General features: G+C 46.7%; 2 protein-coding genes across 4 annotated transcripts; one reads left to right on the forward strand and one right to left on the reverse strand.

Annotated features, from left to right (window-relative positions):
* On the reverse strand, positions 1–20,115 carry LOC133163653 (proline-rich protein 36). 3 transcript variants are annotated; one of them, XM_061293739.1, is made up of 4 exons: positions 20,011–20,115; positions 11,414–14,841; positions 9,532–9,603; positions 1–190 (listed from the first exon to the last, which is right to left on the reverse strand). In XM_061293739.1, the coding sequence occupies exons 2-4, from the start codon at positions 14,176–14,178 to the stop codon at positions 1–3; spliced, it is 3,027 nt and encodes a 1,008-aa protein (XP_061149723.1). In that variant the 5' UTR covers positions 14,179–14,841; positions 20,011–20,115. The 3 variants fall into 3 exon arrangements, with proteins under 3 accessions (XP_061149723.1, XP_061149722.1, XP_061149721.1); XM_061293738.1 differs by having other exon boundaries at positions 9,532–9,606; XM_061293737.1 differs by having other exon boundaries at positions 9,532–9,606; positions 19,970–20,105.
* zgc:73226 (uncharacterized protein LOC402792 homolog) lies at positions 85–26,595 on the forward strand. The gene is made up of 8 exons (XM_061293749.1): positions 85–225; positions 1,170–1,360; positions 23,599–23,727; positions 24,949–25,087; positions 25,367–25,448; positions 25,521–25,594; positions 25,733–25,879; positions 26,008–26,595. The coding sequence occupies exons 3-8, from the start codon at positions 23,691–23,693 to the stop codon at positions 26,054–26,056; spliced, it is 528 nt and encodes a 175-aa protein (XP_061149733.1). The 5' UTR covers positions 85–225; positions 1,170–1,360; positions 23,599–23,690; the 3' UTR covers positions 26,057–26,595.
* Positions 26,596–26,729: the final 134 nt, after the last annotated feature.

Here is a 26,729-nt window from a genome sequence, read left to right on the forward strand (position 1 = left end):
TCAGAGGAACCAGAAGCATTTTTTCCTGTTCTTCTTGGTGGGCGCAGTGGGACGCACAGCTTGGGGAGAGTCTTGTTGGCTGGGCGTGCTGGAGGGAGGAGTTGAGGTCTGGGGCGAGCCCTCGGGAGGGTCGCCCACCTTCCACGTCCGGACCACCTGCCCCTCCTGAAGACGAAAGTCGTGTTCTACGCTACATGGGGAGGGGTGACATAAAAAGACACATTGGTTAGTGGATAGAGTCCATAGGAAAAGTCGACACACCCCAGTTCCAATGCACACGTTTTGTGATGAAACATAATATCCAGTAATTGCAGTCAAAGCATTTCCCCGAGACTTTTTTCTGAAAGTCTGTTGACGCTGATTTCGGCGCTAAAATGCCAAATAAGAAGCAATAACGCCATTGGATGATGCTCGGTCACGTGACTGATATCAGCGAGCGGTGGGTTGCTTCTTGCTGTGCGCCCACTCACTCTTTTATTTTGTATTTTTTTGTTGTTGCCGTTCCTTTGCCGCTATTCTCGCTTATTATTATGCAGTGGCCTAGTTAGCGGCTGTTTCTCATCTGACGGCAGCAGATGCTGGGAATAAATTCAAGGACTCCCTCCGTTGAGGCAATGCTATCCCTCTCCAGTGCATACCTCCAGCCTTTCTAAATGTTTCTCCACCTGCTCGCTGCTTTCACCGCAAATGAAAATATCATCTTTGGACATCATGTCCATGGGGATTCCAGTTTAACCTCATCTGTCGGGCCTACCCTTCTCACATTGCTTAATAATATTATAATTTTCCTGTTCAGGGTCACAGAGAGCTGAAGACTATCCCAATATTTAAAGCTTTAAAATCAGCTCCCCCCCCCCAAGAAATCTGTAATATTACTGCTGTACTGATAAGTCAAGAGGAGCTGAGCCTCCACTACGGTCCGTCCGCATGTCTGGCTTACATTTAACATACCGATGTACTGGATGAACAAAACCCATGGACAGAAAAAAATGTGAATAGCTGAATTGTGAGTTCACTCTATGTGACCTTTTCGGCCACTCCTTTCTAAGTTTTAGGACAAAAAATGACAGCGTGTTTCTACAGCCGGCGCTTTGTGCAGCAAGTGTTATTCTTGCTGCAATAATGGCATTCTGCCTTGAACACTGAACTGCTATCTTGTTCTTTCACAGAAAACCATCAACGTTGCATCGAGCCACTGATCAAATCCCCGGAGGATTGGAGGTCATTGAAATGGAAGATGAAGAACAAAACTCTCGACGACGACAACAACGAGGAGGAGAAAGAGGACGAGGCATATGAAACGGAACGGCCTCAACATGAATAAATAATCCCTTGAGGATCCATCATCCAGTCATCTAAGGTAGGAGTGGAATTTATTGTTTCATTCCGGCTAATCGCGGGATGCTGAAAGCAGTCAGGTTGTATTACGCCGCAAGACAGCAGCGCATTATTATTGAGAATATTTGGAGGCTGTTCAGACGGCGCTGAAGGTCCTGGCAGAGTGTCAGCGCTCCGATTAAAAACTCAGAACCTTGGGTGCATCTCAGTATCTATACCTTATTGAAGTATTATTTTTATTGTTATGATGCCAACAACAGTTCTCACAATGATTTCAAACACGTTTTTACATGAAGATGAGTGGAAAGGAAAAGTTACGATTGAGCATTATTACTATAACTTGATGAATTTAAATGCCTTAATTTTTTTGTGTGTGTTTCCTGTGTGAATATGTATTTGAAAAAAGATCACTCCCAAAAGACGATGTTAATTTCCCGTTAGCTTGTCAGAGGGACGTTAAATTGACTGTTAGCATTAGCATTGGCAAACCAAGTATGACTTTTATATAAATATACAATCATGATTAGATTTTGATTATTTGCCTAGCCCTACAACTACTTGAGTACAGAGTTTTTGCCATCTTTACCTTTTCATCCAAGCATTTCCTTGTTTATATCGCCCACGGTCTCACTAGCAACTTTTGGCTCTTTCTGTAACGTTTTCAAAGCAACCCGACACGCTGGCATGTCGATGAATAAATAAGACAAAGTGTTGTTTACTGACAGCAAATGAAGGATGCGACGGGTTAAAGGTCAGACGCCGCATCAAATAGCTTTGCAAAGAGCGAGCGAAAGGATGATTGATTGCCTAGGAAACGCGAGGAAATAAACGCAGTCAGGAGTTCCAGCTCAAGAACCGCCATTGTGGTCCTGTCACAGATTACTCCGTGTGGGGGGAGGCGGGGCCTTGCCCAAAGTGCATAAATGAGGCAAGTTCAAATACATGTCAACATCAGCCAAAAGTCAGACTGGCAGACGCCATCCGGCAGCTCCGTGGGGAAAAAAATTCTTCCGGGCAAATTCCCGTTCAACCTTTTGGATTACTTTGGGAGGCATCCCAGCTGAGGTGTCTGTCGCTCACCACTGGGAGCGACCTCTTTAGTTCAATGTGTCGCGCGGGAGCATTTCCAACGTTCCCAGGAAATCACAATGTCGCAGCACTCGTGAGCTATTTTTACAACACACCCGGATCTAATTAGCATTCGTTTGCTGTGAACGCTCACTGCCGAGTCTCGTATAAAGATCAATAATCATTGATCTCATTCGTTTGTTTCCAATCTCAGGGAACGGGCCTGCTTATTTAGCCCCCTAAGTGCACAATTAGCTGGTGCTTCGCCACGTTTTGTAGAGCCTCTCAAGCGCGGGACGTTCCTGGCGTCGCAATGCAATTATCAAGAATTCGTAGTGGAGCTCGTGACTTGTACTCGGATGAAGGTTGAATACAGCTGGGAGAGATGTTAATTATTTTCCGAGTACTTTGGAAAGCGGGCATCTGTATGCCTGCCGAACATTCCGCCGCTTTTCAATTATACATGGCCGATGCGGTTTACGGTATACCTGCGTTTTCAAATTTATGCTGCCGGTGGATAGACTCTTACACAGGAAGTAGCTTTAACAAATCTGTCAGGAAGGGAGAGCAAAAAAAAAAAAAAGGGTGAGATTGTTATTGTGTGTGTGTGAGGAAAGGCGCTGAAGTGTCGCTCCGGCAGGATTGCTGCTATTGAGGAAATTGGAGCAAAATCTACTGTTTCAGCCTCTCGGGCGTCTCTGTTGTGGGACAAATTTAGTGCAACATATGCGCTGAGGTGTGCTGACACAGTCTGTCCTAACAAGTCAAGCCAGCGGCCGCCCACAGAAATGATTTATCCCCGTTGTTGCGGTGGTGGGGATGCTGCGCCTTTTCCGAGCGGGGTGTATTTATTTTTTGCTTCGCGCGGGGATGAGCATGAGAAAATGGCTGCTAAATGATGCGGCGCGTGCATTATTTAGGTATTGACTGATCGCTGCTTTACGGGGAAATATTTGACAGCCGAGTGTTTAAAATGCTCAAGCATCCGCTTCCTCGCACGGAAGAGAAAGGACGGGGAGAAAACCTGTAAATAAATTATTTTGACAAATTTTGGTGGTCAAAATATGACACATCCTCTCCATTAAGGTGCGCATTAGCATCCTTTTAAAACGATAAATACCTCCTTTAAATAAACATTACAAAATAATCGGTCCGAGCAGCGCCCTCTGCTGGATTTGGCGGGGCACTGTCACATTCGCTCCTTATGCATATTGATTATTTATTTGCGTATTATTTATTTAATGATTATTAAGAGAAGGTTCACTCGAGCAAGGTCCGGAACATCTGACACATCCCACAAAGGCATCCATTGAAGTCCTTTCATCAACCCATCCACTTTCAACACCGCTTATCCTGTTCAGGGTCGCGTGGGGAGGGGGGGGGGGCTTCTGCTCTTAAGAATCTGTTCCGTTTTGTTATGCGCACGTTCGCTTCCTCCGAGAGACAGACTCAAAGCGTCTGGGTTCGACAATAATTGCAATCTGCGTGGCACTTTTGGAGGCCGTCGCACTTGCACCCCGTCGTGATGAGGAAGACACAATGCTTCCACACCTGACCTTGTTGTTTACTACGTGGCAAGTCGAGGTGGCTAAAATGCTCACACTGCATCAAAGGAAGGAGACGCCTGGAAAATGTACTTAAGTACAAATAATAAAGTATTTGTACTTGTTTGCCACCACTGGCAAGCTTCAGGAGCGAGTGGGTGCGAGAAGAGGAGCTTTAGGGATCTCATTTAGCTGTGGGTGGGTTTCAAGCATGATTAGTATTTATATGACACATCATCCACATGAAGCGGTCCCCCCCCCCCCCCACCCCCCTCCCATCCCACATCGTCACGGCGATGGGCACCATCTGGCTCCCGGCGTCGCCGCCAGTTGGGAGCTCTGTGATTACGGCAAAACAAACGCTCGCTATTTTTTCTTTTTGTGTTCCCTCTCTCGCACCTCTTGGCCGCTCAGGTTTTCACACCCGGCAGTACATCTGTCACATAAAACAAACACTGGACATGATGGCCGCAGCATTTTGCGAAAGGATTATTGTAACCTCAGCGGCGTATATCGGATTTATAGTCGTTTGCCCGGCAGAGCAGAGATTTTTCAAGTGTGCGCAACACTGGTCGCCGTTTTATTTAGAGCCCCCCCGTCGACGACGAGGATTTAATGCTTGACGGAACAGTAGAGTTGCTACATTCTCACTGTGCTTTCATCAGCCTCGTTCACGCCGCGATCCCGCGAATGCACCGAGAGGCAAACAAGCGTTGGCGCCAAGGGGGCGGAGTAAAGTCGAATAAATATTTACTGCAGAGTCTAACAAGTAACAAAATTTAAGATGTTACCTGCCAGCATCATTTGTAATTTTAGTATTGACATATAAAGTCGATTCAGAATTTGTCTTGACGGGCCAAATATGATGACACAGCGGGCCAAATTTGGCCCGCGAGCCAGTGTTTGACACACCTGGTTGAATCCCATTTTGTTTGAAGGAAAAGAAGTTTTTTCGAGCCCACTTTTCTCTCTTTGTGCTTTGTTTGAAAGAATAGCGAACATAGAACAAGTACATCCCCCCGCCAAATCCCCGACGGCTACCGCTTGATTTCATCCTGGCGGTTCAGAACGAGGCCGACGCCTTCGGTGCATATCCTCGTCCACCCGCGAGGCGCCTGTTGCGCGGGGGCGGCGGCTCAACCCCCCCAAATGTGAAGATGGATTACTGCAGAAGAAGTGGCCGGCCTGCCCTTTTCCACGTTTCACACACACCACTTCTCCATTATCACGCAAGCGCACAGAAGCAGGTCTGGAAGCTCTGACAGAGTCGTTAGAGAAAGGTCAAAGTCAAGAATCGGACAAATCTTTCTTCAGAGAGTGGAAATACGTCTCTCAAATTCATTTATAACAAAAGCGCGGCAGCTTGTATGTGTCGGGTCGCTCTCCGTTTATATTTATCTCTCGCCCGCCTCGGTGTTATCGGTCGGAGGAGGCCATGCGTGCTTGGCGGATGATCAATGTTCCGTCAGATATGTTTGAAAGAGCCAAACAAATCCCTGAGATTGCCTCCGTGTCCATCGGACTTAACCCCGTTAATCGATAGGTTGGGTTGGCCGCGGAATGCTCAACTAAAGAGCCTTTGATTCACTTGGCGTATGTTGTAGCGACAAAACGCGGCACAGATTTCAAATTTGATTGATTGAAAGGAATTCTCCCATTTATCAACTCCCGGCTTTCTCCACTGACGCTGCATGTTTGCATTGGACGTACTTTGCATAATATTCAAACACGGATGGAATTCGTCACAAAAGTGAGCCGGTCGCTGAAAGAGTTGCCTCTTAAAATTCATATCAGTTCTATTGGCTTCGCTTCACTGCCTCTTCAAATACAGAACACGCCCCCCCCCCCCCAACCCCTCCTCTCCTCCTTCCTTTTAACCTTGCTACTTTCTTGGGAATTCATCTTATCTCCCAGGAAGTGGGCTCTTTTCACCAGCGGTTATGCTAATGTCAGACGATTGTCAATGTTTCATGAACGCGGAGCCCCGAGGCGGTATCGCGCTTCGGAAATATCCCGGTGACCGTGAACACGAGGAAACCGGGTTCATGTGTAATTTGCTTGTCCGTATACTGACGCGCGGATTTGGTTTGGACGTGCTCTCGCTCATTTGCATGGCGTTATTTATAGCGCACGTGTGGGTTTCCCCTGAATAAAGCTGCTTCGTGTTCCGCTTCATTTGGCTTTGATGGAAGGCGCCAAGCTGCAGGTAGCTGCCGTCTCCTCTTCCCATGCTGTTCCCATTCCAGCAACGGGGCTTTGGATTCTCCCCCTCCCTCACCCTTTTGGTGTGAAATAGACTTATATTGAAGGCGCAGAAGTAGGAAACAGATTGCGCGCGTGAAGGATTGCAAGAGCGAGTTATATATCGAAGGAGGAAGGTCCGCTCTTTCTCGATGTGAAACGCCGCGTTGCCCTGGATGAATTCTCAGACAATGAGGAGCTGTCGCCAGCTCCGGGCCAGAGTTGGAACAACGTGGAGAGCGATTGATGCTTTCAATTCCTCCCTGGGCTACTTTGGTAAAGCGAATGAATGGTGATGGAAGAAGGGTCGAGCTGAGGGGGGGAGAAGTAGCAATAGAAGCAATCAAACCCGACGGCCGACCTATTCGGCCATCCGTTCAGCCGTCATCCGTTCATTCATCTGGCTCCTGTCCGTCATCTGTTCAGATGAAGCCATTCGTCCACAAACTCCTTCATCCGAAATCCATCTCACTATCCCGTAGCCCGGCTATCATCTCCTCACGTTATTTTTACTTTTTAAAGCCTAAAAGCCGTCGTGATTAAGATTTAATGCCTATGAATATTTGACTGAGTTATCACAGTCAATGGAAGAACGCGTGCGGGGAGGGAGGGAAAAAGTTGAGCGATTGAGAGTTAACCCACTTTTTTTTTCCCCCCCCGCACTTGCTCAACTCCCGGCAATCGAAGGGCCTCGTGCGAAGAAAGGAATGTCGTGTCAGTGCGGATGTGCGTCAGGAAGCGCTGATTCATGACGGGTGTACGCTTTAAGAGTGGCTCGGGATGAGTCGCTACTGTAGGCGCTGTCACAAAATGTTCATCGACATCACTCCCCGTTGATTTCGCGTGAGTCCATAAGGTCTGGTCCTACGTGTGTCGGAGCGGCCGGTGAACGAGTCCTCTGGCGAACGTAGCGCGCCTCTTCCTGGCACGCATATACTCACCGCAGCCGAATAGTCACCGCGCAGTGCGGGCGGTCAAATCGTTAGCTTCGACTTAACGTGGTGGGCGGTTTATTTGTGCGGCGCGAGTTGTGATTTCAAAAACAACATTTCTAGAGTCGCCCCCGCTGAAACCTTTCCTCAATTATCTACCACTCGGTGCGGGCGATGACGAATTGCCTTGAAAAATCAAAACTAAGAGCAAAAGGAAAAACACCGGGCGGACTTTTACTTTGTCCGCAAACGTCGGGTCCTGAGAGTCATTAATCTACGCGCTAGCAAGCTCGCCGAGCTCCTCCGGCCAAAACGAGTGATGGAGCAAGCGAGTGAGGAGGAGCAGAGATAAAGCAGCAGAGTGCAGATCTGATTAGGCTCCACTCCACAGGGATTAAGCACAACAGCTCCTTGTTAGGCTCTACTTTACTCTCACGTTGGCCATTAGCAACAAGAATGATGACACCGAGGGTGGGGCGGGGCGCCTTCGCTAATTAACTCTCCTGCATGGTCACGCAATTGGATTCTACATATTAATACGCAATCAATGCCCCACCGGTGCCCGATAAATAGTATCGGACGTGTCATGTATTATTCTCACGGTAATAAGGCTTTTTTTTTTTTTTTTAAGGCTGAACAAATGAATTGTTCAATTAGAAAGGGATTCCTCGTCGGGTACAAAGTGTTCAAAATGTAATGTTCTGTTGCCAAGTGCATTTGCATGTAAAGTGCCATTAGCATTTTTACATACATTTTTAGCCTGGCGAGAAGTTCCGAGAACAAAGCCCCGCACTCAAATGCGCTGCATCATAGAGAAATGTACAGTAGTCGTCCTAATCTCACGATGACATCATTCTGCTAAAGAAGACTCTGCGAAATTCAACACCAAGAATATCTTTGACATAATTGAGCATCATTTTCTTGCATCGGATCTTGTAGGGGCAATATCGGATTAACGATTTTTCCGATTCATTTTAATAAAGAATGTTGATTTGTTATGTACAAGTAAATAGTGTTTAAAAGTTAGTTATACATTTTTATTTTGTTAGAATTTTATCAATTATAAAATTATATTAAAAAGAATTTTAACAATATTATACGCCCACTTTCTAGGATGCCAAATCAGAGCGGAAATTTGTTTCCGCGGTTTACAAAGGATGAGCAGTTAAGGGTTGATGTTTTTTCGGAGATTTCAAAAAGTTGTCTTGCATTTGATGTTCCAGCTAGGTCGAACTGGGGTGAAGGCGATATTGGAGTCTAAAAATCACTTGCTTTCCTCTAAACTCTTTTTCTCTCCCTCCTTGTGAGAGCGTTTCATCTCCACTGATGTAATGTGCTCAAGATCCTCTTTTTTTTTTTGGAATTGATGAAATCTGTCCTGTCAGATGTTACGGCTTCTCCGTCACACTGCTCGTTTTTTTTTTTTTTTTTTTTTTTTTTTTTTTTTTTTTTCAACCCACGATTTTGTTTTCTTACCTCGGCCGAGCAGACAATCCGCCTCGTCATGCATTAACAGGAGACTTGTCGGACGACCCGGCGGAATCGTCTCATCTGATCCGTGAAAGCACGGTGAGATGATGACGATAATGATGAATGTCTTATCGAGGCAAATGTTCCAAACGGTTTCAATCCACACGCGCGTTTTATCACGTCCTCAAAAGTGATCTTCCTGCCCTGTATTGGTTCCATCTGCTGGGATGAATGTCAACTTAGTTTTAAGATGAAAGCTACTCCATTTTCCTCCACCGTTTATATTAGCATGCCCGAATAATGAGGCGACAATCGCGCCGCTAAATCTAATTGTGCGACCGGTGTACCTGCCAGACTCTCACTTAAGAGGATGGATGACCAACCCGGAGGTGTTATGTTTTGCCGAAGAGGTGTGACATTGTTTGCCTGGCATGTCTTCCCGCCGAGGTGTCGAAGTGAATCACCTGAGTCGTCATCAAATTCCATTTGTCCGTGCTAGTCGGTCCCGCGCTCGTAACCCGACTTGTTGTTTTCTGAAGCGAATCAGTGATTTAGCTAGTTCCCCTTAATTAGATTATAATCCGGCGCCAACGTCTCGGCGCGGCGCAGGTTCCACCACGGATACTCAAGCGTGTCGCGACGGCGAGAAGCGACTCTGCGATGAAGCCATACGACCGAATTCCCCAAACGTGATGTGATGCGCGATGACAGCGCGATGCACAATAACTGCGCGCCGAGACACGCAATGTGCTCTCGTTGCCTTAACGTGTAACGCCAGGGATGCAACAAATAACCACACTTAGATAGATTTTACATTGCAGGTCCAAGTGCCCGATTCCGATCGAACTTCTGTATCCAGTTTTTGGGAATGAATGTTCATTTCAAGTCACATTTGTCACCGCCATGACGCATTTCCCAAATAGAAAAATAAAAAATACCTGTAGATGATGCACGCACAATCCCTGCAGGTCCCGCAGTTCTCAATGTCCTGACCGGTTCGGTATGAATGTCTTCTGTGGAAAAGCATTGAGATGACGTATCAGGGGTTACAGGATGAGTTTGTGTGTGTGTGTGTGTGTGTGTGTGTGTGTGTGAGTGCGTTCTTATCCCTACTGAGCTAACGCGAAAAATAATATCAATCCCCTGATCATTTTTTAATGAACGCTACACTGGCCAAGCAAACCTCCTCCCCTTCCTCCTTCAACCGCCTGTTACGTAACTCATGAGTCACTACATCACTCGGGGCATAAAATAATGCTTATGAGGTAAAAGTCGAGTCGGCATGCATCGGATCGAGCCCTGTCACCGAGTTCCTATGCTACAGCAGGCTAAAAGAGAAGCCGCGTCGTGGCAACGATGCGCGATTGGGATTACACGCTTCAGACGCCATCATGGTGTCGCGGCGATAAGGCGTCAGAGATGACTAAGAAGCCTTGAGTAGATGAATTAAACGGTGATGAGAGCTGAGCCCAAACCGCTGACGCAATGGTGGAGATGATTTCCGCGCGTCGGCGCGGCCGCCCGTCCCTCAAAAGGCCGACGTCTGATGCGTCATGAATCCTTCCTTGGCATGAGTGACGCGAGAGCTCGTCAAAGTAACGACAGACGAGCTCTCATCCCTAACCCCTCGGTGCCGCCTGCCCGGCGATATTTCATGTTCCTCCACTTGACGCTCAATCTGCTCCACCGCCGTGTTTGCCTTCGGGGGCTCGCCGTGCTTACATTGTGCCGGGGTAAAAGTTGGCTGAGATATAAATAGTCGAGCGGGACGGCAGCGTCGCTTCGGCACAACAGATGTCGACGGAAAGCCACTTCCTTGGTATTATCGTAACGTCCCTTTTCTAGTAAGCTCTTGGTAAGACAATCGAGCGACGATTAATCGACAACTGATCGATTAGGACGGCTTCATGTTTCTAGCAGAAGACTCCAAAGTAAACAATTACATTAGTGTGTTTGTATCCCTGGCTGTGAGAAATTAGCTGTCGAGAAATAAAACAGCAGGTAACTCTGGCGTCACACCGGCGTTGACTTTGCACACGAGCAGCTCTTCATAACTTATAAATACCCGCCGAGTCTTCTTCACGTCAGGCTGCAGACGAGCAGATGGCTCCCTCGCGCAACACCCGGCCCGGGAGATGCCCCCGCTAGCTCGGGTTTACAGCTCCATTAGCCCGAGGCGTCCGGTCATATATTTACACGTTGAAATGTGACTAAGCTCCCTGTTTGACTTCAAGCTTCAACGCTTAGAGCTCGCTTTCACCCCCAGTTAAAAAGGCTTCAACATTATTCTTGATGTTAACCCTCTCTCTGTGGGATTATAGACAACAATCATGGATCATCTATCAAAGCCTCAGTGCAAATCTAAAAATATCCCTTTATTTTAGCTGAAAATGGAGGTTAAAATATTTAAGTAAATGTCGATATTGTTTCGTCATTCAGTCCGACCGATATCTCTCCTTCGCTAACTTTAAATGAATGTATTCATGGTGTTTATATTGAAGTACATCTTTTCTAAGGATGGCATCATTTTTATCTTTCATCTCTGGCGCTTTGTGTTCATGTGAACCATCCGGTTTCTCTTACACTTGTTCTCATTATTTGGTGGTTAGGATGCAATTATAATCTTCAATAAATCTGATGTGTTCTTTTTTTTTTTTTACTGGAGGTGGGAGGAAGCTTGAGTACAAACCAAACAACAACCATGCAAATTCGGGGGTAAAACAAAGACCATGTTTTAAGGCCGGAACCCAGATCTGAATCTTGATCCTTAAAATTGTGAGGCAGACTCTCAAACCGTGCTGAAGTAAAATTTTGCCTCACCCGTCTCGCTCGGCCTCCTTCTTCTCCAAATCTTGAATGACATCCAGTAGAATCTTGATGGTATTCTGGCTGGTCTCCAGGACCCCCTCCAGACTGTGGAGATGGTGCTGCAGGCTGCGAATGTCACGCAAGGGCCCGTTGGGACCCAGGAGCTTCTCTGTCACTCGAGCCGGGTCCAATTTACACCTGGCCCCGGACACTAAGCCTCCCAGAATCTCCTGTACCTGCCTCAACGTGTCAGCTTGGGCAGGACTCAGGGGCTTCTCCCCGGAAACGGCACATCCCTGCTGGTTTGGAGGGAGAGCGTGTTGGCTGTTGGAAGCGTTGGCTCCTGCGCAGAGCATTTTGTGTAGTACCCCAAGCTGAGCCTGGGCTGAGCTGAGACAGCTGGGCTTAAAACAGGCCTTGGCGGGAGAGGATGGCTTTTCTCCCTTCACTGGCGGAGTTTTTGCCCTGTGCTTCGGAGAGCTGGCTCTTTCGCAGAGCTTCGGCATGTCCGTGCCTTTTACAGCTTCTTTCTTCTCTTTCTCCTCGTCTTTATCCTTCTCATTGGCTTTGCTCTCTGCACTGAGCACAGATGGTCGGACCGCAGCCGCCGCCGGCGGGTCGTTTCCTTTTTTACGTGGCGTGTAGGGCGGTGGCGGCGGCGCAGGGGGTGGGAGTCGAATGCCCCTCTTATCCTGAGCATTCAAGGGAGCCTGAGAGGGAGGGGTGTATGGCGGCGCTGCTCGAAACGAGTACAGAGGAACGGCTTTTGTCGGCGTGGCGCAGTGGTGCGCGTTTGGAAGATTGACGGGCGGCTGCGGGGACGTACACGTCAGTTTGGGGACCGGAGCGGAGTAGGGCACCACGCCGACGTTGACCGACGAGGTGTTTTGCAAAGCTTGACATGGAATGTTGCAGTGCGCTACGGTTTGTATGAGGGTTGTACACGAAGGGGTGGTGGAATTGTGGAGAGAGCCTGTGTAGTAGGAGATGGAGGTGCAAGACAAAGCAGTTTGGGTCACTATTGAACAGGGTGGGAGATTTGTAGCCTGTGGTTGTGTTTGGTGTGTGGGATCACACGGAGCCCCACCTGGGTTACTTGCAGGAGAAGGAGTAAGGCGGGCGAGGGTTATTGATGATGCCATGTTTGACACAGTTGAGCCGCACTTTGCAGTAGCGCATGCTGGTGCTGCTGACAGTGGGGCGGAGCGGACGAGTGGCACACTGGCAAATTCCGGCGGAGTCACGTGGGTATAGTACGAGATGGGCTGCGGGATCACAGTGGGTGCGGAGCAAGAAACGGGAAGGGACGCCGAGGGCTGTGAGGGGACGCTAGCCGGCTTGATCGACGGGGCGCAAGATGGCTCAGTGCATTGTTCAGGGCCCGGTGTCGGTGCGCATGTAGGGGGTGGAGATGAACAGTAAGGCACAGTAGTTATTTGTGTGGAGGGAGGCTCGTGGATGCCATTTGGCGCTCGAGGACTCTCGACTTGAATTGGATCTGAGTTTGACGATTCTAACAGATGCGGTGAAGCGTTCAGGCCAGATGTTTGCGTTTGGGACGGTGGACGGTCTGGAGGCGAAGGCAAGCGAGAGTCTGTTTGTATCTGAGTGGTGCGCTGAGTGCTATTTAAAGGGAGGGTCGAATTTGAGTCGCTGTTTTGAATCTGGACTCCCGACTGTTGTTTACCCTCCGTTTGACTTTGCGTAGTGCAATATTTTAAACGGGCAGACGTGCACTCTGTTTGAACTCGCGAAGTAAAAAGTCTGGTGTTTGAATGCGGCGTTGTCGGACGAGGGCTTTCAGTCTGAGTAGGAGTGGTGCAGTAGTGCACTTCCTTTCCAGGATCGCTCGTTGTCCTATTCAGACGTTTTCGCCTCCTGACCAGCGAGGGGGTCACACTGCCCTGCCGCTTGGGGCCGTCTCGGCAGGACGCGGTGGGACAGTGTAATGGCTCGGTGTTGTGAAGGACTGCTGGAGGACAACTGTGTCTGGAGTTTTTTGTGACAGCGACAGGTGATTTCACGTCCGTCTTGGAGGATTTCGACCTCCGTTCGAGCACAGTTCGATCCACAGGCCCTTGAGAACCGTTCAGATCCTTGGAGCCCGGCAGCGCCACGTGGTTGTGTGACAAGTACTCATCCTGGGAGTCGTGTTCATCGTCGCCATCTATGCCCAAGGAATCACCAAGGCTGGGGCTTCGGGTGTGTGTGGAGGAGAGCGACTTTTTCAGGCATGGCGAGGTCTGGATGGCTGTGCTGGTGCTTGGCTTGCGCGTCATTGGCAGGGTCAGGGAGTTGCTCTGTGGCGGTGCCCAGCATCGACGCGTGGGCCCCGGTGTCAGCGGATGCGGAGGGGCCCTGGCCAAGAAAGCAGCCACGACCTCGATCGTACTCGCCATGTCCCCGCGCACCGCCCCCACCACGGAGGTCTGACCGGGGAGGCTGTCAGTTCGTGGTCCGTCCCTGTCCCCCCACGGTCCCTTGGGGGACCTGCTGCCATGTTTGCGCAGAGGATGAGGGCTATCGCAGTCCGCTGTCGGCCTCTGGTGGCTGTTCTCACCTGTGCCGCTATTGCCGCTGCTGCTGCTACCGTCCTCCAGGTCTTTAAAGCGGACCTGGTGGGTGCGGTTGCGGCGCCGCCTCAGGCGACTCTCGATATCCGGGGAGTCGCGATTGAGCAGCACCGAACGCACGGTCATTGTCCCCGTTTTTTCTGCCAGGGCACTTTTGCCGTTGGTTTGGCCCGTCAGCAAAAGGTTGGGCTCTTTGCTCACCATGGCTCTTTCCTCTGGCTCTCCCCCAACATCCAACGACTCTGCGGGCAGTCCGATGTGACGCAAAAGGCCCGGCCGGGCTTATCGGTGTATCGCTAAGGACATTGATTTTCCATTTGCCTTATCGACATTAATACAGCGAGAGATCGGGAGTTTCTGTGACGTGTCGTCTGGAATGACGTCCGTTTTGGCTCGTGCACAGGTTATCCCTTGTCTCGAATCCAAGGTAAAGTCATTTTCACAGGTCAAGATGATGAAAGGTCAAAAGGAAGAGAATCAAGTCCTTTATCTTTTATCTGTAGAAAAATAAATGTATGCAGTTTAAATATTCTTCAAACTGCCGCATATCTTCTCTTGCTCTCGCCTGCCATCCTTCTGAGAGTCCGATTCTGAGCAAACAAGCAGGGAGGATGCAACCTGTCCTTCAGTTTTGTGTCAATCACATTGGCCGTTCGACCTCTCCAACCGCTGTGTCCTCCGGGCCAACGGGAGGAAGGACGGCCAAGTTATAGACCGGACCCGCTTGGCTCTCCATCACGCCCTGCGTCATTCGACTTTTGTGGCTCTCACTTCCTTGGTTTTATTGCCCCCCCTTCAGAGCTCTTTTCTTCTCTCGGCCCTTCTTTCACCGAGTCATTTCCTCGTGGCTCAATACAGTAGAAACGCCTATTAAAAAAAAAAAAGAGAGAGACAAAAGAGGGAGTTGTGAGAGACTGTAATTGTTCCCATATTATTGCGTTTCCATTGAAACGCCACCGCGCTTTTTCCCTCAGCATAATGAAGAAGCGATAAGGTAGGCAGCTATTTTAAAAATGCATGAGAAGCCGGGTCAACGGCGAATGGAGGAAGAAGAGATCAATCAGCCAATATAATGACAGGGTGGAGGTGGCAAAAGAAAAGGCTCGGCTAACACAATAGCGAGATTGTAATTAAGGCCTATTCACACGCACCGCGGGCGCCACTGTTTATGTACAGTACGTGTTCTAATGTCACTCAATGCGGCGTGTTTTGACTCTTGTCATACCTCCCTCACATGCGTGCGTCGTACGCAATTTCTCCTTTCCGCCATGTTGCGGAGTCGGCGGCGGCGCTTCCGGACTTCTTGATGATGCGCCGTGCTGACACCCTCTCTGATTCATCCGCTCGCCGTGTGACAGTCTGTCCGCCACGCTCGGCCCTGCTCACGTCACTCCCCATTCGACGCCGTGGCCCTCGTCTTCGCGACGCTTCCGTTTTCCGTCCGTCCATCCGTCCGTCCCACCGACGCTACAAATACTCCCCATCGATTGCCTTATCTGCACTTTTACTCAACTACCGCTTGTGATTACTTTTACCTCTCCTAAGTGACAGGCTAATTCTCCGCTCTGATCCGCTCTTTAGTCTGCGGGTGGCGTAATTAGTGACACCTTGGCACCTTCCAGGTCATCTTGAGAGCCAGCGAGGAAGCGACACCCCGAGGGCCTGACACTTTTATTCACGCTTCTCTGTTTCTCTCCGCAACTCGCAAGAAGAGCATCTTGGAAAAAGCGCACTTATTGGGATTAACGGCGATTAAAAACCCAGCCTCGAGGCCAAATATCAAGCGCGCGCACTCGTATACGCTATTGGATTTAGGGATGAACGATGGCGATTCCTGTTTATTTTGTGTTCTGCTTGTCGATAAGCCGCTTATGATGATTCACCTGGACTACTAAATCATCCCGAGGTCCAAGGGCGAAGGTATACGAGGAGCGCAAGGTTAACCCCCGTCGGAGCAACAACAGCCATTTATTAGCAATAGCAGTCATTATCTCTCAGAATAGCAGCATTGCCATCATTTGGATGGCATGATACGGGAACCGCCTCTGTCATTGCCATGGCGACCTCGCATCACCCACTTTAATGGGCCGTAATATTGGCGGAGCAGCAGGAAATGATTCTCATGTCGCGCTAGCGTCGCCGCAACGTTCCGTTTTAGAGCTGTGAGCAGTGCTTGTGCAAACGTCCCATCCGGAGACACCGTGCTTTAATTGGCCTGGCTTCTGTGACTTGTCGCAAATAACAAGGGCATGGCGAACACCTGCTACACACATGACGCACACTTGACCATCTGTCCGCCGAGTTCCGTCCTTCAAACCAGAAGTCGATGGAGGGAGAAAAAAAAACAACCCGATTTAGCGAAAAAGCTGCAATGACTGCCGGAAATACGATGAAGATAATGTCGCACTAGCGATTATCCGAGTCCACGGGCCATCTGATACTTTGCTGTACAGAGACTGAATACAAAATAATGATCTTCAAACTTTGAAAAACATTTTGTCTGGTTTTTCAGCTGTCTGGTACAGATTATGGTTTGCTACTGCTGGAGCAAAAAAACTACCTCCCTGTAGAGGGAGCCGGGCAAACCCAATTATTCCTGGTTGCTACTTTAATAGACAGCCTACTGACCTTGGATTTTCTACTTTAATCTTTCTTGGCTTCAACCATGTTGCCATGCTTCTGATTTTTCATTAATATCCTGTATCTCTCAAGTCGTCTGGCTTTCTTATAAGAAAAAAAGATCTGTTTCAAGCTTCCACCCTGACAGATTTGCCTCCATTGCCACCAGTCACACGGCCATTCCCCCTACTCACTCCCGGCGGTGTCATCCTCTTCCACTCCCTTCTATCTTTCTTCCATCTTCTTATCAGGCGTGCCACTTGTATCACTCTCGCTCCCGCCGACGCTACAACGCAATTTCACATGACCCCCCCCCTCTGCCATTAGAACCTCCCGCTCCTACCGCCACTGCGCTTCCTCCCTCGCAGTCTGCAAAGCACCCTCCAGATCCAAAAATTTACGCTGACAATTTAATGAATGTGGACCCCGAATGGCGCCCGGGCTGGCTCCCGCGGCCGAGGCCAACCCTTCCATACATGTGACATTTTCATGTTGAGGTTTATTGGCAGACTGGAGATAAATCACCGGGCGGGAGGAAGAAGGTGTGCAAGCGCATAATGCCACAGTTGGGCTCGTAACTCTCCGAGGTTATTATTTAAGCTTCAGCACAGCCTGCTTGCCTGCTGTTTACCACTCGCAGGAGGCTTTTCTGTCACCGTTCTTACTAGCCATGCGATGAGGTCACGTCTCATCATCTCCCTCAAAGACTCATCTTGTGACGGCTTTTAAACAATTTGGAATTGGCTAAATTTCCAGGATGGCCGCACAGCTTTAAAATGTCTTTCACATGCAGCACTTTATTTCTAGAACTTCTATAACGTTACTAGGAAATCATAATGTTCCATCTCGACTGAGTTATTTTTAGAACAGGCCTCCACTTTGTGTTGCGTAGGTTGGAAGGTTTTCTTTTGTTGCGTTTAAAAAAATATCTTGCCGTCTCATCTGGCCATGTTCTGACTTGTCAGACATTGCTGAGATTCGGAGGAGGCGGCAGCTAGCGGAAGAGGATGGAGAGGAGGTAGACACGCTCGGTTATATTTAGTGATGTTGCGAGACCAACCGAGAGAAGTCCGACCAAGTGCGATGGGGGAGGCGGTAAAAAACAAGGCAACCGGGGGTGGGGGGGCGCAAAGAGGAAATGTCACGGCTCAGGTTCAGTGGAGTGGTAAATCAGGAGCATCAGCGTGTCAGGGCGTTTAAGGAGGAACTGGAGAGGAACTAAGAAAAGCTGTATGATCAGCGATGGGGCCCGGCGAACACTCTGCCGTCGCAGGAATTTACAACCGCGACGCACACCGAGCCTTTGCATCGTTGGAGATGCGCTTGCAGATTGTTATTTTGTCAGCTCAGCATTGTGAAGCCTCATGGGGGAGGTGGGCTTGTTTTATTTGACTCGATACAACTGGAATGAGAAACAGAAAATCCCCGCAAACAGCCGTTACGAGTTGTAACTCAAAAGAATTGTATCTCAAATCGGCGTTCCCTAATGAAATGAATGGAAATGCCGTTATTCTGTTCCAGCTTCCGCTTTTAAACATCAAATATTCTATAAGATTGTTCTTCTTAAAGTTATACAGTAATGACATGAATATATACACAATAAGCCAATCAAAACTCAATAAACCAATGTTACGCTGCCCATCGCCTGATTGGTTAATTGATAAAGGGGTGTGGCCTATGACAATAGGTACACGTTGAGTGTTGTTTCCTCGCAACAGGAGACATTTGCAAAACTAGATGGCAATATAGCCGAGCATTTAGCTAGTGAAAAAGCCAAATGTTTCCCTCGGGCTTCTCACGGAGAGAAAAACAGAAGCGTAAGGAGAGTGATAATTGGAGAACTCCGGGTGAATGCTAATGACGCCGCGTGTCTGCATGGGCAAATGTTTGCGAGCTCAACTCTGCCTTTGAACATAACGGCGGATAAAAATCATTAGATGTTTCACACGCACGTTGTTTTGCAGCCAAATAGTTCAAATAGCATTTTAATTTGGAATCCTGCAAATAATGGATATCTGCAAGGCACGACTGCAATTTGGCTGAAGACGTTCCTACGCCTTTGTAGCGTTTCCACGCACGCCGCCGCTTGTTTATCTTGCCTCGCTGGCGCGCAACTTCACGTCGTTTTACATTTTAAGATGACGCTTTGTGTTTATTTGTCTCGCCGTGTGAAATAACAGAGGGTCGCTTGAGTGACAGTTGTAATCACGCTGCTTTTCCCCAAGGAAGTCCAGATTGCTTCCAACTTTTCCAGGGATGTGAGTGCCAGCATAGATTTGTCCCATCTGTCCGTCGTGGACCAACAATGGCGTGTTTGAAATGAAAATCCCATCCTAAGCGGGCTAATAGATTGTGACGAGCATACTTTGATAGCGCCAGTCAATGTTTGTTCCAAGGAAATCCGTTTGATGTTTGATAGACGACAGATTAGTTGTTTGAATTGATATTTTCATGTTGAATCCAATATGGAACTATATTAAATTAATAGGGACTAATATCTAAATGATATCTTAAATTTAAAAAAGGGAGCAATGGGAACTGTAAGAATGTAACAGTAACGGTATACTATTTAGGTGAAGAATTAGATACGTTTGAAGCAACCAGTTAAATGAATTAAATTACAAAACATATTCGATTAAAATCAGGCAAAACTTCACAATAAAAAATGTTCCAACTTAGAAGCTTATGTCTAATTGAGGGGGAACATTTATTTTAAGCGGACATATACTGGTAAACTCAAATCAAAAGTTTGAGAAACTGCTTCCGATTATATATTAAGCATCCACAAATATATTGAATAAGAAAAAAATATTTCAGACTAGAAATTAAATTACACCGACCTGACAGCAATAACTCAAATAAATGTTTACAATTTATAATTGAAAATTTCCTAAGCATTGCTCTTTACCACCTAGCATAGCGTACACACGCATGCACGCACACACACGTTCACAGTCGCACATTCACACAATATAACTATACTAATGGGATTCCCTCAGTCAGTGTTTTCTCCCCCTTGTGAAACTTTGTGGATACCCCCATCCTAAACACGCAACGAGTGACATGGCATATGCAAGGGAAGCACAGTGCTGGAATCTGCAAAGCTCGCACCAATGGACGCGTCTCACTCGTCGGAGCATCCCGTAAAGCTGCACAGTCTCAGAAAATAAGACCCCCCTTCTGCAATAAAGTCCATCCTCGGTTATCTCCGCGCACACACCCACACAAGGCAACCAAGCAAACAGGCACATGACCCCTCTTGTGGGAACAAAAAAAATGAATCCACACGCACGTCAGTTTTGCCTTTGATAAGCAACATAACGGCACACACGCACAACAGGGGGAGCAAAAGATGTCCAAACAAGAGGCTACTTACGGGCTTATCGCCACGGCGATGCCGAACTGAGTCACACGTACCACGTCGCTCTCCTCCTCCGGTCGGTCCTCGCATCCCTCCGGCGTAGCTCGTTATTCCCGCCGCCGCCGCCTCGTCTCCCGTCTCTCTCTCGCACTATGTCCCCCGCCCCCCACCCCTACCCGCCTCGGTCTCCCCTTCACGTGGGGACCTTGGTGGGCATCCCTGGGAGCTGGCTGCCTGGCGGTTGGAGCGCTGCGAGTGGAAGTGAACGAACAGGAGGGGGAGCAAGACGACAAGAGTGAGCAAACAGGCAGTTATCCTCTCATGTGCTCAGCCTCCCCCCCCTCCCTTCCCCTCCTCTTCTCTCCCTCCATCACCGACGCTGTGGTTCGCCTCCTAAACCCCCCCCCCCCCCTACTTTCGCATCGCTCCGTCCGTCGTGACCTCCTCTCGGGTGTCGAGCCTCCCCTTGTGTCCTTTTAAAACGAGGGGGGAGGTGGAGTCGAATTAAAAAGCAGAGTATGTAAAGCTGCGGGGAGGGAGGAAGCAAGTCGAGGGTGAAGTGGGGAAATGAGGGGCAGGACGTTTGGTAGTGGGGGTTTGGAGAGGAGGAGCTTGGCAGGACACCAAGGTCAACCGGAGAGGAATGCAGGAAGGCCGTGAACAAACGACTTAATGTATTCCTTCATGTTAAAGCAATTTTCCAGATTGAATTTTTTCCTGAAAAATTGTGCTGAATTGAACATGAGAAAAAAGAAAAACTTGTTCATGTTTTTCAAAAATGTATTACAGTGGTGCCGCCGGTCAATTAGTGGAGTTCAGAGGTCAAAGTAAACATGATGAAGAGGGATTTTGCTGTTATGCTGAGCGCAACTGGAATAAAGTATATTTTGAAAACTTTGTTTTACAACTTGAAATTTGTTTTATGAACCCCTCGTCTTTTTTTTTTTTTTTTTTTTTCCATTTTGGCCAGGGCATGCATGACATGAGAGTAGAGGGGATAAAGATGGGAACAGACAGGTGGGATTATTTTACAGATATCTCCCATATGAGCGGGAGCTATGCCAGGGAAGCGTGACCAGGAGGATAATAGAGACGTGCGTTGGCACTCAGTAACCAGCCGCATGAAAACATCACTTCAGTGGTTCAGCTCTCATATCAGTTGTTTTGATGTATGCGCCTACGGATGCGGAATGAATGAATGCAGTGTCAACGTGAACAAAGTTTTGATTAGGGGCTGAACTAAATTTGCTTGTGTGTACTGACTCGGCCTGGCCAGTTTGAGATATGCAGACGTTACACTTCATTTCATTCCAATCAGTTCTCAACGCTTGTTTTGTTGTTATGTCCGCAATCCGATTTGGATTCAAACTAACGGAACAAAAGAGACCGTTTGTGACACTAGCAGTGTTTTCTTTTGATCATTTCTTCCAGGAAGATTGGCAATTTCTGTTTGCTCTCATATTTGTGTGTATTCTGCCTTCTCTCAACATGAAGTGTTTAGTTTGGCAAATAGCTAACAGTTCTCCAATTGAGAGGCAAAGTGTTTTTGCTTCAAGCTGTTTACTTGTCATGAATATTTATTCAAAGTACCGTAGTTGCTTCCAACACTGCTTCTCTGCCACTATCATTGGCAGGTCTGCTAGCCTAATGCTAACAGACAATGGGAAACTCCTTAGACAAGCTAAGGAAAGTAGCTTATACTGAAACTACACCAAAATTTTCAGCGAAATGTGTTTAGATTAAATGATCTGGATTCAAATTCCATACCCGGATCTGGACTTAGTAAAAAAATAAAAATCTAAATTTGTATCTCCTTGGTCTTTTCAGATCCAACTTCAAAACAAAGGCTATTCAGATAGCTACGGTAGCTTCAAATCTATTCTAAATCCATGCCCAAATTTGGGCGGTCTCATTTCTGGATCAATATTCAGTTTTAGTCCTACTCAACAGCCAAACAGGTTTTCTTTTCTGGTAATGGGAACAAACTGATTTGTAGCATTCAGTCGAGGTCCTTATCACGTCGTCACCCGAGCAGTGCGGCGACAACGTTCACGTAGACGGATAACATCTTCTTCTAAACACCTCCACAAGTGAGACATCCTATTCCATTTTTATCATCCGCGATCACTTATCAATGCCCCTACCTTTCCACCTACAACTCCCCACCCTCTTCCACCACTGGCGGAATCATATTAACATTCCTGTGTAGATTTTGTTTTCATATCTCTCGGGCGTTCCGCATTTACACTTCACAGGCGTCTCATTTTTTTGTAATAATCAATTGAGGGAATTTGAGATGGGAAAAAGAAAAAAAAAAGTGGGCAGAAGTGCTCTGTGCCTAAATGGCAATCCATTAGGAATATAATGCGTATCATTACGGAAACTCACAATCATTAGAATGGGCTTTATTGCTGGGGAAATGTGCGCAGATACAAACAAGTCATTTAATTCAATACGACAGTGACTAGAGACTGCAAAAATGGATAGTGAAAGAAAATAGATATCAAATCCCCAAATAATAAAACACAATCAGATTCTAATTGGAAGCAGCAATTCATAGATAGCTGTTCATTGATGATGTCACTGCGGCAAAAATGTGATGGCAATCACCTTACCTATGTGAATAGAATGCAATTCAAAGGGCCTGTTTTTAGCAAACAAATTCATGCAGGCAGAGTTTTTGAAAGATGTGCGCGGCGTTGAAAAATATGGAACTGTGAAATTTTTGTGCCGAGCTGTTTGATAGTTAATCACGTCTTGAAGCATTGGATGCGTGAAGTGCGCTACTTGACAGCAACCAACAGAGGCATTGTTGATTTGCTCTCAAGTAGCTTGCAGTCTGAGAAGAAAAAAAAAAAACAGTATAAAATGATGAAAATGGGTTTTGGGGAATTTAGTTAAGAAAAGTCGGCAGCAGTATGAGGCTTTGTGGTGGGGTGGAAATAATCTAGGTACAGTATAATTATTGCTAAAAAATTCCAAAAGACATGTGGAGTCATTTTTAAAGCTTGTTTGTGTGCCTCCTTAATAGATCAGCTCATCCCTTTTGGAATCGTAAAAGCATTTTTTGTTTTTTCTTTAAGATGTGACCCTGAGTTTTATTCAAGGAAAGAGACTCACTGGCAACACTTAATGGGAAACACATATAATCCTTTAAGCAAATGATATAACATATTTAGTACTTTCAGCTTGACTTATATTGTATGAAAATAAAATAAAAACAGGTGCACTCACAATGAACTGAAAGATAGTGGTTATAGAACCCTGTGCAAAATAATCTAGGAGAACCGTTTCCCATTTGACTTACGTAAATACAAATAAAATATGAGACTCGTCTAACACTCTAATGTTGCTGTGTCGCCAAATAAATTATATAACTCATCTTTTGGTGAATCTACTGGTCTATAACTTGTGCTCATTCATAGATTCAAAAGACATTTTGATAGAATACTTCATTTAACTTTAAAATAATATATATGTATTTTTTTTAATTTTTTTTAGGGCAGCTTGTATTTGTTTACATCCGCCCTGGCTGACACGTGGCCAGAGGGAGGGAGGGAGGGAGGAGGGTACAGCAAGCGCCAATGTGGATTAGTCCAGCCACAGGGACCTTTTTTTATTTTGGTATTTTTGGCTTCCACCAGGAGCGAAGCTGCCGCGGGGGAATCAGTCGTTCCTCAGCATCTCTCGTAGCCCTCATCCAGGAAGCCCCCCCGCGTCCCAGCAAAAGACAAGCATGTCCGGCCAGCAAACACCAGAGGACGGCCTCTACGGTAAGTGATGCTCTTCTTTCCAGACAACCCTCAACACGTAATTACGTAAATAAATAGTTGGGTTTTTTATCTAAAAAGTATACAAGCGTTTATTCTTGTAAAACGACTTGGGGGGTCCGCAATTTATTTCAACTTTACTCTCGTATTATCAACAAAATAATCCAAACAATAATAATAAAATTGTAATTTTATTCATAGAAATTGGCGGAACAATGTTTTGGCTGTAATAGTATGAGAACTTTTTTGACAAAAAACAAAGTGTAACATCATAGGAACATTTCGTGTCATTTCATGAAAATAAAATATCGAGTTACGGAGTTAGTCTATTGCGGTGTAAACGGATTGGTTGACTCACCTGCGTGTATCTCAGTAAGCCAATTAAGATGCACAGATTCCTCGACGCTTTTAGCTCGCTTGCAGCTGAGCGCCCCAACCTCGCTAATCAGTTCAGAAAATTTACATCCAATTAAAACAATATTATTTCGCTCGGAAAATTCAAAATTGTAAAACGATATTTTTTTTTATAAAGCCTGTCACCAAAAATTGTCATAATCAAATAGATATATAAGAAAATAGCTGTTTTAAATGTTGAATTATTCATTGAATTGCATAATCTGCTCTTTGATGGCCCACAACAACGCAGCAATGCAGCACAAGGATTGCTGCAGATAGATCAGCAAAGCGGTTATGTCATAAATCTTTTCTGTAGGGACCAAAAAAAAAAAAAGTCAAACTAGGGCAATGGCACAGATTCCTCTTCCCGCCCCTCAATGCTCTACTGTGCTCAGTCATGACACAAACACACACACTCGGAACAGACACACACGACATCACGTAAGTGGAGGAAGTCCGCCATTGGTTGCGATTGTTGTGCACAAACAACAAGAGGGCGGACGTAAGAGGGTTGAATGGCTAATCTCCCACAGAAATAAGATCTTACGTAAGCGAGCATGCTGTCAGCCCTGCTTACTGTTGAGCTGTGCACCAATACCGCCATGCATGTCGTGCATGTGTGTTGTGGGTCCACATAGGTGTGCGTGTGTGAACAGCATGAACCTTTTGTGTCCATTCAGTCATTTCATGGCTGTGTTCATTTGATTGTGTGGGGATTTTCATTGTAAATTTTTTCTAATCAAAATATGACAGGAATAAAATGTAGCCACGTGCGAAAAAGAAATCTGTAAAGAGAATACAATTTGAATTTTGAGAGGCTCCATGCAGGCTCCTGGGTGGAACTGGAGGAGTTGATTGCCACCGTAAGGGAGAGTCCGACGGAGGACAATATCTCGTCTGCCCTGCAGGGGGAGCTGGAGAGGATCCTGCTGGAGGCGCAGCTGGAATGCGAGAGGAATCGAGACAGGTCGCGAGTCGGCTAAATTTCACAAAACACGTCGTTAGCGTCCACATCGCTCTTGATAGTTTGAGCAGAAATATCCAAGTGTGTTATCATCAAAACCATGCTGTTGGTGACATGGAAATTCTCTGGCAGAACCTTTTGTGTGTCTTTCGACCTTATTTCCAGTCCTTTAAGTTGACCCCTTATAAAGACAAGCACGACAAAAAAAATGCATGCAGGAATCATTTGTATTTGTGTTTATCATGTAGATTCTGAACAATAACATCTGCTCACTGTTTGCAGTCCCCTGCAGTTGGGGACCCCACATTCGACCGACTCCCCCAGACCCCCGAGTGATCCCGACAGCGACTGCATCACCATACAGGTGCAAAAAACACATAGAACAGAATGGATGGAGATCATACTGATCATATGGTTCATTTGTGATGACAAACAGGAAGAGAATGACAGGAGAGTGGACACTGATTGGGTGTGGGACTGGTCCAGCAGGCCTGAGAACATGCCACCCAAGTAAGACTATGAAAAACACGAGGCATGCATAAATATCACTGTGTGAAATGTTGAAAAAACAATTCCAGTTGTTATTTGTGGATTAAACCACAAATGATAGCGATACTTTTTTTTCTTTTCTTATTTTGTCTCATGCAGAGATTTCGTCTTTCAGCACCCAAAGCAGCACTCGCTCAGCGCTCACAAGACAGAGGTGATGAAGAAGAGAGGCATCTTCTCATCCGACGTGCTCTTCGTTCTCATCCCCTCGCTGCTGGCCTCGCATCTCCTCACACTGGGCATCGGGTACGAATATCACACGCAATCATAGATATTAAAAGATAGTTAATATTAGAAAAATATTAGTAGTAACATCATTTGAATTGATTTCAATACTTTCTCTTTCTCTCTTTTTTTTTCTTTTCTTTTTTTAGAATCTATATCGGAAAACGTTTGGCCACTTCCACAACTAGCACGCTGTGACATTAGCTTCATGCTAACCTAGCCCCTTCCCCCAGTAAGGTCGCAACCATAGTACCTCGCCTGTTTGCGTTTGTCTTGATCGTGTGTGTGTGTACGCGTGTGCATGTGTGTAGCCATGTTGTTAAGGCCCTTCAGGGTGGGTTGGTGTTGGGAGAGGGGAGGTGGGGGGGCCTGGCAATGAGTCACGCTGAGGTCACTCTAGTCTCTAAAGACTAATCAGAGAGAAGACCAGATGATACAAGGGGGAAAAAAGAACACACACAAAAAAAGAGGACACCATGTGTGTCTATAATATATGCTAGCCCTTCGGACAACCTTGAGGGTAAAAACAAAAATCTGTCATTTGTCACGAGTAATGACAGCTAAAATCTATTTTTTTTCCTTGTTCTGTATTTAAAGCAGACATGTAGTTTTCAGGAGTCAATGTAGGGAGCGCGTGTCCTTTTTTTTTTTTTTTTCTGTCCCTTAATCCAATTAAATGTTTAACCTCCCCCAAAGACAATCACGATCCCATTAAACGTCACTCCTACACACCCTCAGAGTGCGTGTTGGCTCTTTTGTTCAGCCTGGTACTCTACTAGTTGCCACATTAGAGTTGAGAAATTCTTTGTGGATTTTCAAGAGTGGAAACGTTCGATGAGAATAAACAGGAATTTATGGGAATAAATCTATT

This window comes from Syngnathus typhle, linkage group LG12, assembly GCF_033458585.1.
Source record: "Syngnathus typhle isolate RoL2023-S1 ecotype Sweden linkage group LG12, RoL_Styp_1.0, whole genome shotgun sequence".
Taxonomy (NCBI): domain Eukaryota; kingdom Metazoa; phylum Chordata; class Actinopteri; order Syngnathiformes; family Syngnathidae; genus Syngnathus; species Syngnathus typhle.